The sequence below is a fragment of the Notamacropus eugenii genome, chromosome 3, assembly GCF_028372415.1.
Source record: "Notamacropus eugenii isolate mMacEug1 chromosome 3, mMacEug1.pri_v2, whole genome shotgun sequence".
Taxonomy (NCBI): Eukaryota; Metazoa; Chordata; class Mammalia; order Diprotodontia; family Macropodidae; genus Notamacropus; species Notamacropus eugenii.
Genome location: NC_092874.1, coordinates 423,973,910 through 423,987,608, shown reverse-complemented (window position 1 = coordinate 423,987,608; position 13,699 = coordinate 423,973,910). Strand labels below are relative to the sequence as shown.

The window sequence follows — 13,699 nt, the reverse complement described above, 5'->3', positions numbered from 1 at the left end:
AGTTTGGTTGTCTCCTTTCCCCTTTGAGTAATTCTATGGGTTCTCCCAGATCCAAGGAGCTCTCCTTATCTGTTGATAAGAGAAAGTTTCCCCTGCCATCTTATTTGATCCTCACAACAACCTTGGGAACTAGGTGCCCCAATTTTAAGATAAGGAAATAAGACAGGCTGAGGTTAAGTGACTTGCACAAGGTCACACAGCTAGGAAGTTTTCTGAGAATATGACCTTGGTTAATCCTGACTCCAAGTCCAGCAGGCTCATCACTATGTCACTTAGCTGTCTTAGGTAGTATCATCATTTCTTGTATAAGGAAACTTACACCCAAAGTAGTGGTGGCCCCAGAGTCTTTTACTTTAGAATATTTTCTTCCTAGCCCTACTCTTCATTTTGTCTACAGACCAGTCATTTTTCCACCTCTAAAGTTCCTTAAGTATATCTCAATATGCTTAGCATCTACTGCTTGAAAAGTAAGTGCCTGCAAAATTCAGGTAAGAAAAGCCAACCTTACCTAATGAGTATTAATTAGGCCTTCCATCTGTTGTTGTTAATCCTTCATTTTCAAAGAGGACCAATGACATCATGGAGTGATATCATGACTTATGCATGAATTCAATTTAAGTGAGGCAGAGTTGCAAAGTTGTCCACCTTACTCTCTTCCAGAGTCATCTAGGTACAGTGAGTGGCAGGACAAAAGTCAGGACGACTGGGAATGGCCTGGGATGCAGTGGATGGCCTTGGTGTCTTTGATGTCTAACCAATGAAGGCTCCATAGCCTTCATGGCCATTGCAACAAACTTCTCATCCATCCATTTTGTCAGGGGAAGTCTTCACATGCTTGGTGTAGACATTCCCTTAACTCCCCAAAGAGTCTGAGGCATGTCAGTTACCTTTAACCTGGTTTCGCTGTCTGCTGAGATGGTTTTACCAGGGTATGGCTGTTGCACATGCTACAGTTTCTTGGAGACACAGGTAAGAGTTGGGGGCCAGATGGACACTAAAGGTGGATGAACAGCCCTGAAAAAGGTTTGGCAAGCCCTCACATGAGAGGAGTTAGTGCTGATGAACATTCTGTATACCCCAGGCCTTCCACCTAATCCCATTCCAGACCACCACCTACCTTTTTAGACTCTGGGTACCACTGAAGAAATGTGCAACAATTAATCCAAGGCAAGAAGCTGAAACTGCCTGCAGTCCCTCCTTCCAGCCTTCCAGGATTCTCTGGCTCCCTAGCCCTTTTCTTGGAAGATATCCAGGAACAGCAGAGGTCAGGGAGTTCAGTTATTCTGAAAATATTACCCTAAATTCCCCCAGTCAGGAAGCAGCTGGAAGAACAAGGGGTTGTGTGTATGTGTGTTTATTTAAGTGAAGCGGTTCTCTCCTCCGCTCTTCCCAAGAATCCCATCTGCAGTCACTGTCCTACATTTCACTGCATTTAGGAGTTTCTAAAAAGAGTGGTATTTGCTTCACATACAGGCCTCTGTTTCCTACCTAGCACCAAAAATTCTGAGTAAAGTCCCTTTTCTGAAAAATAAAAGGGCTGAACTAGATGACCTCCAAATCCCTCTCATTTTGAGTTAGATCCATGATCCTATGATCCTCAAGGACTGCAAAGAGGCAGGATACAGTGTATCAAAGTCACAGAACAACTATTAGCACAGTTTGGCTGGATCCCAGAGTTCAAGAAGAAAAGGAATGTAAAAATCTGAGCAGCCAAAGTGACATTCCCGAAGCATATGTTTGACTCCAGTCATTTCCCTACTCAAAAGTCTCCTGAGGCTCTCTCTGAGACCTGGAAGATAAAATTAAACTCTTTTAAGTGACTTGAAAATGATTTTCTTGCCTTCTCGTTGGATGGGGGAAGAAGAGAGAGGGAGAGAATTTGGAACTGGGAAAAAATTTAAAAGTCTCTGTTTTAAAAATTAAGCAATATTTAAAAATAAAAGACTTCACAATCAATCAATCAACAAACATTTACTAAGCGCCTACTCTGTGCCAGGCACTGTGGCATATAGCCCATTATTACACCCTTTCACACTAGAAGTGATAGAGCACCAGATAGAGCAGATTTGCACAAGGTCACACTGGAAGTCATGTAAGTAAGAAACCTTGCTCTACCTTGTATACAACAGTCCACCTGTCAGCTCCATACCTTTGCATCAGCTGTCTCCTGTGCCTTAAATGTATTCCCTCCTTACTTTGCCTTACAATCACTAGCTCCCATCCAACTCCTGTTCAACTTCTTTCCTCCTATATTAATCCTTTTCTGATACCCCACAACTGTTAGTGCCCCTTGAAACCCAGTGTACTTATACTGTACACATGAACACCTATATGCATATGTATATAGATACACACATACATAGGAATGTACGTAGACAATAATAGCTATCATTTAAGGTTTGCAAAGCACTTTACAAACTGATTTTCATAACAACCTAGTGAGTTAGGTGCTATTATTATTCCCATTTACAGATGAGGAAACCAAAAAAGTTTAAGTGACTTGTCCATGGTCACACAGTTAAGAAGCATCTGAGGCTAAATTTGAAAGAGGGTCTTTCTGACTCCAGGTCCAGGATCCCACCTCCTGTTTCACCCAGCCGCCTCATTTCACAGTGTAGTGCCCCCTCTGAGGCTATGTTCCCAACTCCAAGGCAGGCTGGGTCCCTAAAGTGGTGCTATTTCTCCCTTCAGGATTCTTCTCAGGGTGAATCTGTAAGGGTTGGGATTATCTAGCATCCTTACTAATGAGCCTCATCCAGTGTGCTCTCCATTCATTATTAATTAGTCAGACAGCTTTTAGAATTTCTTTTAACTGAGAAGGTACAGTAACAGTTGTGAAAAAACAACAACCCCCCCTCCAAAAAAAGCATGAGGTACACTCTCACAGTCACACACAGGGTTCCTGGGGAATATGAACTCAAGCTTAGAGTGTCAATGTGGCAAAGGAGTAAATTTATAATTCCAAATTCTTGAAAATCATTTTTCTTCATTTGTGGAGTCATCATGAATATCTGCTCAGCTTGGCTCAGTTCTGCTGGGCTCTAAGGATCAGTGCCTTTGCGGGGTTCTAATGCTGCCTTTCCTTAATTCATGTAGTTTGTCCTCAGAATGCCTTTCAGTTCCCAGTGCATGTCCTTCCATAAGCCATTACGTCCACAGACCCTACTGCTAACTCCAAGGGGAAGCCCAAAATTGAAGTCTTTTGAAGTTCAAATGGGAGAAGGGGTGACTCAATCCTCTGCTCAGCCCACTACTATATTCTAGCTAGAGCCACCAAGGTTTACCTCCTCAATGTATTTACGTAGCTTTCCTAGCCTCACTACTGGAATCACCTTCTGATTTATGTTGTCCTGGGGTGAGTCACATTCTTTTCATCAATCTCAATACATTTTCTGTGTATGTTCATCTGATTCCTTTGAAAAGCTCAAATACTTCAGTATTCCCAAACCGATAGAGAACTTGTTTGCAACTACCTTATACCTCTGACTGATGCTGTAACTCACATAATAGCATTATGGTACAGAACATCTTGTTGATTATACTAGTTGGGTTGAGGGGTAGATAATATCCCTCTTGCAAGAAGACTATACTCTATAGCTGAGACATTATCTTAGATACTATCTAGTTCAATTCCCCTCATTTTGCAGATGAGGAAACTGAGGCCAAAAGGTTAAATGATTTGTCCACGGTCACATTAGAAGAGACAAAGAGAGGATTTTACCTCATGTTTTGACTCCACAGTCAATGTTCTTTCTACTGTACCATGGTGCAGCTACTTTTCATTATGTATATAATACATAAATAATTCCTATCAATAGAACATAAGCTTTTGAAGTACAGGGACTATCTTTATATTTTTGTCTTTGTATCCCAGGTATCTAGCATAGTGCCTAGCAAATAGAAGGCACTTAATAAATGTCTACTGAATGATTGGTATCAGCGGCAAACAAAATGTAATAATTCTAGAAAGCAACTTGGAACTTTCATATATATATCCCTTAACCGACAACACCACAACTAGGTGGTGAGTTGTATGGAGTGTTTAGGGACAAGTGGCACCTCTGGGTAAGGGTGTGCCAAGCCCTTTTCAAGGCTACTCACCCACCTTTGGTGTCTACCTGGCACCTGTGGCTCCAGGAGGCTGCAGCATCACAGCAGCCACACCTGGTAAGCCATCCCAGAAGATGGGCTAAACCAGGATGAGGGCAATGGATGGGCCTCAGACCTGCCAGTGAGTTAGGGGAGTGTGACTTCCCCCAGCAAAATGGGTGGATGAGAACAATTTGTTCCTATAACCACAAAGGCAGCTGAAGCGGGCGCTGCAGAGTGCTTAGAGCTTGGTCTGACATTAAAGATACCAAGGTCATTCACTATATCCTGGACCATCCCCAATCATCCTGACATTTGTCATGCCACTGGACTTCAATGACAACTCTGTGCAACCCTGCCTTATTTAAATACAATTTGCACGAGTCAAAACATTACCCCTCAAAACAAAGGACAAACAACACCACAACTAGTACTATACTCTAAAGACCTCTAATGGTAGACTGGAGTCACAGTGCCTGGCACGTAGTAGGTGGTTAGTGAAAAAAATATAAAAATATCTATAGAAGCTTCAAAGAACTTCAAAGAACTAAAAAACAAAAGTAGAGTCCATCAATCTGGGACTAGTTGAACAAGTGTGTCATATGGATGTTATGAAATATCATTACACCATAAGAAATAATGAAAGGGCCAGTTTCAAAGAAACCTGGAAGATTTATGTAATTCAGAGTGACATGAGTAGAACCAGGAGAACAGTTCATTCAGTTAACAATATTTTACCAAAAAAAAAAAAAAAATTAAGTGACTTAAGAACCATGGTCAGTGCTCCGACCACTCAGAATTACAGAGGACTAATGAAGCATGCTTCTCACCTTCTGACAGAGGGGTGATAGATGCAAAGTACAGAATGTGACCTACATTTTTGGACACAGCAAATACATACATACATACTCATATACACACATATGTACATGCATTTGAATAATAACTTCTCAGGCCCCTATGTCCTTAAATCATTCATGTAAGTACCCTCCAGTCTAGCATATAACTACACTGTTTTTATTTTCTAATGGTCAGAGAGAAAGTGACTTTCTTGAGGAAATGGAAAAATGTTTTATTCTTTCTCAGATGCCCCAACAGCATAATGCACAACCCTAGAAATAGCACTGGTAATCAGTAAAACTTTGAGTTGAAACATTAAGAAACTAAAAATTAAGATCTCCATGCAAAATTAAATAAACATTGGATAAGTATACTGAGACTCATCCTTCAAGTTCCCCAAAGTCAATGCTTCCAATATACTTTCTTTTACAGTCTGATTATTTCTGGTCTAAATTTCTATGAACTTTTCATACACATGGTAGTTTGCTCTCCAGAGTTATTTTCTGATAGGATTTAAATATTACTTGCTGTCTTTGGTAAAAGCATTTAGCATATCAAAATGAGGTTTGTGGAGCTCTAAAGTGATAGCATTATTTATTTTCTAATTCCCAAGGCTAATTTATTTTTGTTTTCTTTTAAATGCTTTTTGATTCGCTAACAGTCCCTAAAGAGGGCAGTTTTGAGAACAAAAGAGAGTCAAAACATGGGTACAAATCTGCTAATTGTCCATTTGGGGGATTTCAATTTTCATAGATCCAACTTTACAAAATTTATTCAAGTATTTCTGATCCACCTGAAGACTAGAAAGACTGTAGTTTGCAGGTAGAATCACTGTCTTGGTTCTGCCCTGGAGTCCTATGGCAATCTACAATACTCCTTAGACTAGCTGACCAGTAACGGGAGGGAAAAAAAATAAGCTCTTTCAAGCCCTTAGCTTCCGGTGGGGGTGAGGCAGGAATCAGTTCAGAAAGCTGTCATAAAAGAAAGGAGAAGTAAGAATTACACAAGAAGGGGTTGGGGGAGAGTGGGAGAGAAATATGGGTTAGGTAGAGTTGGGAGTAGCATCCTGGTGCAAGTCTACTCGTAAAGTATCAGAGCTGGAGCAGACCTTAGAGCTCATCCAGGGTAAACAGCTCATTTTTGGTGGGAGGAGGAAGGGAAGAGAGGTGGGGTTAACATGATGTAGCAGAAACAGTTTTGGACCAATAAAATGAAGACTTTAGATGGTAGCCCAAATTAGTTGTGCAGCCTTGGACAAATCTAATTCAACATATCTGAATCAGTTTCCTTAGCTATAAAATGTGGATAATAATACCTGACCTGCCACCTTGACAGGGTTATTATGTATTTGGAGGACCAAGAGATGACAAAATGATGTGTAACCACAAAGGGCTCCATGAATGTGAGTACAATCCTGCTCTTCCTTTAAAATGCAACTGAAGCACCACATTCTACACAAAGCCTTTCCTGGTCCCTCCAACTCCTAGTGCCTTCCTTCCCTAAGCACCCTGTATTTAACTACTTTCTATTTATTTCATATTTATTCCTTACATTCTTATTGCTACACATGCTGTCTTCCTCAACAGAACACAAAGTTCTTGGAAAATTGTGTCCTGTCATTGCTGTTTGTTGTTGTTTTAGTCTTTTTATCCCAAGAGCCTAGCGCCCAGTAGGTACGTACATGATTTTTAACTGATTGGTTGAGATAAGAGGGCTGCTAGGCAGGAGATGGAACCTTTTCTCTCCAGAGACCATGAGCATCCTTTCCAGGAATAAAGTCTATCCTATGAAACTTCAGAGGGGTACAGAGAATCTCAAATACATGATAGGAGAGACTTATCTTGAAGAGCTTGCATGAAAAATCACAGTGAGCCTGCCTAAATGAAGCAACAGCAAAAGAAGCAGTCAGAAAAAAAAATAGGTGATGAGGTGGTTCAGGACAAGTTGACAGTACCCAGGAAACCCTCCAGCCTCACCCCACCACCAACCTTCCTCTGGCCACATCTATAAAAATGATCTGTCCCACCTACATCCTGCACCAGGCCCCTTGCAAACTATATCGGCAAGGGAGGACACACTGTAGCTTCATGTTACACACCCAAAGACAAGTAAAGTTCTACCCATACTGTAGTTAATATTACTGAGATACTGGGGTTGACATTTGTGTGTGCACACACAGAAAGGCTCAAAAGTATAGGATATTAGAACTGGAAGAGGTTTTTGGGATCATTTAGTCTCATCTCTTCATCTTACAAACGAAGAAACTCCGGCCTGGAGAGAAGTTGCTTGCTCATTTTCACAAAGCTAACTGTGTGGAAGAGCTTGAATTAGAACCCAGGTCTCCTGACTCTTCTTCTCACATTTCCCCACAACATGCCTCACAACCTGATATGTGTGTATACCTGTGTGTATGTATGTATACACACATTTTTCCTCCTCCCTCCCCTTCTCCCTTCTCTGTCTCTGTTTCTCCATCTCTATCTTTCTCTCTCTGTCACTCTCTTTCTCCCCTTCCCCCAAAATGCTGTGAGCCACTAGGGATGCCTGAGAGAAGTAATTGCAACAGCCACGGCAGTGACAGCTGCTTGACCTCCCTTACATAAGGAGATATCTTCTTATCTCATGGCTACCACGTGGCCATGAATATGTGGTATCTTTGATGTTTGTGCTCTCTCTCTCTCTCTCTCTCTCATACATACACATACATACACACACACACACACACACACACACACCTCTTTGGGTTTATTCTTCCCTGATCATAGGTGAATAAGCATCAGAGATGGAATGGACCATGTTACAACCTGGTGAGCTTTGAAAGATCTTAGGAGCAGTTCCCTCAGCAATCAGCACCAATAGCAGCAACAGCGGAGTAGAGTGAGCAGTTGGTCCTGAGGAGTGAACTGCTTGATACAGCCCTGCAGCCTGGACATCACTGAGCAAGAAAGGGGCAGCCTTTACACTGGTTATGCCACATCCCAAAGTGAACGTATTTGGTAGAAATTCCTCAAAAGGAGGAAATGACTTTCAAGGGCAGGAAATATTCATGAGGGTGGGGAGAGGGAGTATTTCATTGCAACCACTTTAAGAGTGAGCCCATCTCCTCAGGGACTGAATGGATATAAAGAGGGGAAAGCAGACTCAGTGGGGGTGGGGGACAAGGGAATGGTGGTGTCCTTGGGACTTCAATCCCTGTTCTGTCTTCTTAGTAAAAGTTACTTTGTGTTAATTGGTAAATTGATCGTTGGAAGGACACACAGGGTGAGGGCTTCTAAACAAAAGTACCAAATGACAGTCCCTCCAAACTCCTCAGGGTTACCCCTAGTACCTTGAGAGATGTAGCAAACCACACTCTGAGGATTCAATCTGCCAGTCTAAGTGGGGTTGGGAGAGTCAGTTTGACAAGTTGTGCTATTTGTATTCCCAAAACTTAGCACAATTCTTTGCTCACAGTTTAGTGCTTAATAAATATTTCTGATTGATTTTTAAAGAAAGAACGCAGGTCTCATGACGCTAAACATCTAGGTTCTAGTCTTGGCTGTGAAAGTTAACTTCCTCTGTGAGCTTGGACAACTTATGTTCCCTCACAGGGTCCAGCATCCTTGTCTGCAAAATGAGGGCATTAGACTAGATGATCTCTAAGGTTTTTCTTAAGTCTACGAATAATTACAACTAGGAAGCAATGAAAGATAATAACAGTTCACATTAATGTGTTATGATTTACAAAGCACTATCCTCATAACAACCTTAGGAGGTAGACAGTATAAATATTCTTATCCCATTTTAGAGATAAGACACTGGGATTTAAAGAGATTAAGTAACTGGTTCCTGGTTTTAAACAGTATTTAAGTCCAGGACTTCTACCTCCATGTCTATCATACCACCCTAATTATCAACCGGCTATCAACCGGCATAATGTCTGGCATACAGGAGATGCTTAATAAATGCTTATTCCCCACCCCTAAACACATCATATACCAACTCTCACATCCACGTATTAGCTGTCTCCTAGGGTTAAAATGAATTCTCTCCTCATATCAACCTTTCAGAATCCTCCTCCCTCAACACTAAGTTCAGAAGCTATCTCCTCCATGAAGCCTTTCCTCATTACAAAGGTTTTAATATTCTCTCCCTCCTCAGATCATAGTGTATTTACTTTTGTTTTCAGTTAGTGTCCTCCCAGTCCCCTATAACTTCCTTGAGGAAAGGGACTGGGTTTTTTTGGGGGGAGAGGGGTTTGCCTTTCTTCCCTACTGCATGGTAATATGCACAAAGTAGGCATGAAATAAATGTTTGCTGATTCTATATGTGTATGTTTGTTGTATGTTATATATACAAGTACATATCAAAATATGATTTAACTCAGAGATTCCTACCAACTCTTTGGGTGAGAAGGAATCTCCTACAAGCTTCAATAATTGAAAATAAATAGCTGTATGCTGCTCTGCTCAAAAATCTCAAGAGAGGCAGTTCTGCAGTGCTAAAGAGATAAATAACTATGCTAAGAACAGTACCACTAAAATTAAAAAAAACATTTGAATGCATGACTAATAACGTTTCTCTGTAAAGTCAAGTTGGGGGAATCACAATCACCAAACACCTCTCAGGAAGCACTTAGAACAGGCAGTCACACATTTACTGTAAGATTCTTCTATCATATCCAGCACAAGTTCATTTCAGATACACCACAAGGGAGGGTTCCTTCTCCCCTGGCCCACGTACTCTTGTCGACAAATGTAAGTGAAAATGAATTTTTTCAGATTTCATCTACTTGTGGCAAAGAGAACATGGTAAGAAAACTTGGATGCTGTCATTTTAGAAAAAGTATAGATAAATAACCTCACAGGAAACAGCATTCTAATGCATCTCAGAGTATTCTTCTGTAGCCAGCTGTTTCTAATAACTTGTAGCCTTTTGCTGTACATCAAAAATACTGATAACTTACACATATGAGGATGAGAATGCATAAATTTAAAAATATTTCAACTAATGAATGACTGTTCAACCGCACCCCCCAAAAAAGTAGTCCCTGGGCATTAATTCTGAAAGTCTGGAGCTAAGTCTGTGGCTAAGTCCTATCTACTCAACCACTGATGCTGTGACTTTCATTATGTCACTTCCCCTGACTTGGCCTCAGTTTTTCATTTGACCAGACTAGCTCTTCTAAGGTCCCTTCCAACTCTCAAAGGTTGGAATCCAAAGTCATTCAAGTGAATGGAAAACTAACAATTCTATTTGCTGACACAATGTAGTCATGGTTCACTGTTAGGCAAACCTTTAGTGACTTTCCATGGACACCTGCAAGAACAAATTTACTGCAAAGACCCTAAAGCAAATAATAAGATAAAATATCTAGAAACTCTAAAACTTAGAATCATAGATTTAGATCTGGAAAGCACTTTAAAGGTCCTCTAATGCAACCACATCATTTTAGAAATGAAAAAGTTAGGGCCCACAGAAATGACTTGCCAAAGATCATACATGTAACTAAGCAGTAGAACTAAGATTTGAATACAGGTTCTCAGATTCCAAATCTGCCATTCTTTCTGAAACAAGGGACCTGGATTCAAGAACCCAATGTCTTTACTGAAAGTCAAGAAATAAGAACTTCCACAAAATCAAGTTCTCATTCTTTTTCTTAAAACACCAGTGGTGAAAGCTGAGGTTTCGACCCTGGCAAAGCATCACAGAATACTGAACAAGGGTCCAAAGGTTTGATTCCCGTAGAGGAAATAAGCCAAAAACAACAAACTCATCTCCTTCTTCATTTGATATTCAGCAGAATTTGAAAATTATTTATCCTGACACATCACCACCTCCACTACACTCCAGTTTTGCTATCTGAGAGAATATCTGGAAAGAGCACTAGATTTGGGAGTCAGAAGATGTAGATAAAAATAACAGCTCTCCCATTTACTGTCTGTGTATCCTGGAGACAAATCATGATCCCTCTCTTAGCCTCAATTTTCTCTTCTGTAAAGTCAAAGGGCTTAGTATGAATATTTGAAGTCTCTTCTAGCACTGACATCCCATGATCTATGATCCTGAAAGCTAGGTCAGTTTTGATTTTTAACATCCCTACCACATGGTAATCACTCCTGTCCAGTTAAGACCAAGTTTTCAGACTTCCCTGGGAGGTGGGAATGCAGTGACCAAGTGTATTTGGCAAAACAAAATAGTATTCTCATGGCAAAGTGTCTAGAACCGGGATAATGGTGGCCAATGGGCAGGATTTGGACAGAAAGTATTGACTTGAGGGGGGAGGAGGAGGAGAGGGAGAAAGAGAGAGAAAGAGAGAGTTTTCCTGAGATCCAGGTCTGGATTCTTTCAGATCCAGTGCAAAATTGACAAGAGGCTACCTGCCCAGTACGCCCACATCTCCTCTGCTCGAAGTAGGAACTCTCAAAAAATATTTTTAAAGTGCTTAGCACAGCGCCTCGCACACATAAGGTGCTTAATATATGCTTGTACCCTTCCACGGTATCAGTATGTTACCTCAAGACACCCTGGACTGAATAAAGGCCAAGCAGCCGACCATCGAGGCTCTGGCCCTTTCAGGTCATGGACCAGAGTCACCTCGGTGGGCAGTGACTAAGCGCCCGCCCTGTGGCCCACGCTGAATTCCCTAGGGGAAAAACGCTGCCTCCACGCAGGCGCAAATCGCCCGCCAGGGGTCAGGTCCTGGCCCGCGGCTTGCCCCCAGGCACCCTCGGTGCCAAGGCCTGCCGGCCTCTAACACTGACCAGAGCCAAGGCCTGGCCCCTAACCCGGCTCGGGAGGGGCAGCTGAGGCCGGCGTGCCCAGCGCCTTCTCCTTCCCACGGCCCTTGCGAGGTGAAAGGCTCTGGCGCATGGCTGCTGAGGAGCCCCACGAGGAGGCCAGGGCACCCACGCAGCCGCCGTGCTGCGGGAGGCCAGCCAGCTCCGGCCGCCTCTCTGCCCTCTCCCGCGCCGCCGCCGCCGCCAGGGGTCCGGGCTCCGCGCCAGACCCCCTCCTCTGGCGTCTGGGGGGGGGGGGGGCGGAGGAGCGGGAGCATCCCAGGGGGCGGGGCCGACCACAGCCCGGCAGCCGCTCTCCGGTCCTCGCGACGCCATGTGCAGCCGGCTTGGTCTGGCCCGCCCGGGGAGGGCTCCTCTCTTCCCCGCTCCGGGGGGCCGCACGGCTCGCTGCGGCCCGGACCCGCCTCGGCCCCTCCCGCCGGCAGGTCTAGCTGCTGCCCCCGCCCACGGCCCCCAGCGCCCGCCGCAGCCCGCGCTCTGGCTCGGGCTCCCTCCCCTCCCCCCGCGGCCCCCGGGAGGGGAGAGGGCGGCTCTTACTGGCTCACTCACCAGCGGTAGCAGCCCTCCGAGGCCTCCAGGGTGAAGTTGATGCGGGTGCCCCGCGTGAAGGGGAGCAGCACTTTGGGGATGTTGAGCTTGGAGGCGGCGGCGCGGCCCCCGGCCAGCACCGCTAGCAGCAGCAGCAGCAGCAGCGGCGGCGGCCCCTGGGCCCGAGCTGCCATCCTCCCTCCGCCCTGGCTCGCCGGCTCGCTCTCGGACTCGGGCGGGCTGCTCGGCTCCCTCCCACCCCGCCCCGGAGCACCCGCCAGCCTAGCCTGCGGGACCGCGCTGCCGCTGCCCCGGCAGCAGGTGATAAGGCGTGGAGGGGGAGGGGCGTGGGACATCCCTCCAGATCTGAATGCAACTTCCTGGGCCGCTGGCAGGCCGGGGTGGGGTGGGCGGGGAGGGGGACCCAGGCGCGGGTTTGTCCTCTCGTAGGCGGGCCGAGCGGGGTCCCGGCTGACCGACCCTGGCGAAGCGAGCCGGGGCGGCCGACCCAGGATCGCAGGCCCGCCGGCCTTGTTTGGGCAAACTGGAAACCGCGGGAAACGAGGAGGAAGTCCCGAGCGATACAAAGTTGCCGAAGGAGGGGGAGGTCTTCGCCACAGTATCCAGAGCAGCAGACTGCTCGTCCCCCCTCCCCGGCTAAGGCGCCACCTGCGGACGCAGCAGCTAGAGCAGCCTCGCGGGGCGCCGATCCGTGCACTTGAGCACCCACTGCAGAGGGTGATCTGGGACTGCATGGGGGAGGGAGCAGGCAGAAGGAAGCGGGAGGATCGCTCTGCCCTGCCCCGCTGGGGCTCTGGGGACCCCCCAGGGAGCTGATGGCGGAGCTGCTGCAGTTCCACCTGGCCTCCAGCGTTTCCCCTGGAGACAGCTGAAGCCCCGGCTGGATGCTTAAAGGAACTTGGGTGGGAATGGGGGTGGAGACAGGGTGTAGGCACAGACTATCAAGGAGGTAATAAGCAGGTAGGAACTGGGACCCAAGATCTATTATTTCTCATGTGGGAAAATTGATAGGTGCCCTCCCCACTTTGTGGGACATCGATATTAAATGGAGTTGGTGTAGGTAGCTTGTTAGGTCTGTAAAATTGAGTTCAGTGAGGAAAGCTTTAAGATGAGAAGCTCTCGGAAGCTAGCGCTGTTCTAAGAAGCTGCCTTGGAACTCGGGGTTGTGGGAACATTAAAGACACCACCATACACCTTTTGGTTAGGAGTATACATGGGTGATGACTCATCCTGCCCTTCCATTGCCTTTGGTGTTAAGTATGGCCTAACTGGTATGGGCTAAATAAAGAAATCTTTGCTTTACCCTAACGGCTACCTTCTCCGGCCATCTTCATGATGGTGGAAAGCTACGGGAGTTGAGATTCCAAGGCACTGGTGGGAATTGGGTGAACTCTATGAACATGGCCATGGACTAATGTTCTCCTGTGGCCCCATGCAGCAGT

At 45.1% G+C, this 13,699-nt stretch overlaps 1 protein-coding gene across 2 annotated transcripts in view; it reads right to left on the bottom strand.

Moving 5' to 3' along the window:
* The window catches only part of NUP210 (nucleoporin 210), a 164,980-nt gene extending 151,911 nt beyond the window's left edge, over window positions 1–13,069 (bottom strand). Inside the window, exon 1 of one of the 2 annotated variants that reach the window (XM_072598255.1) lies at window positions 12,258–13,069. In XM_072598255.1, the coding sequence (XP_072454356.1) occupies window positions 12,258–12,991 (734 nt within the window). In that variant the 5' untranslated portion in view covers window positions 12,992–13,069. The remainder of the gene's footprint in view (window positions 1–12,257) is intronic. The other variant, XM_072598256.1, reaches the window with a different exon arrangement.
* Between the last annotated feature and the right edge of the window lie 630 nt (window positions 13,070–13,699).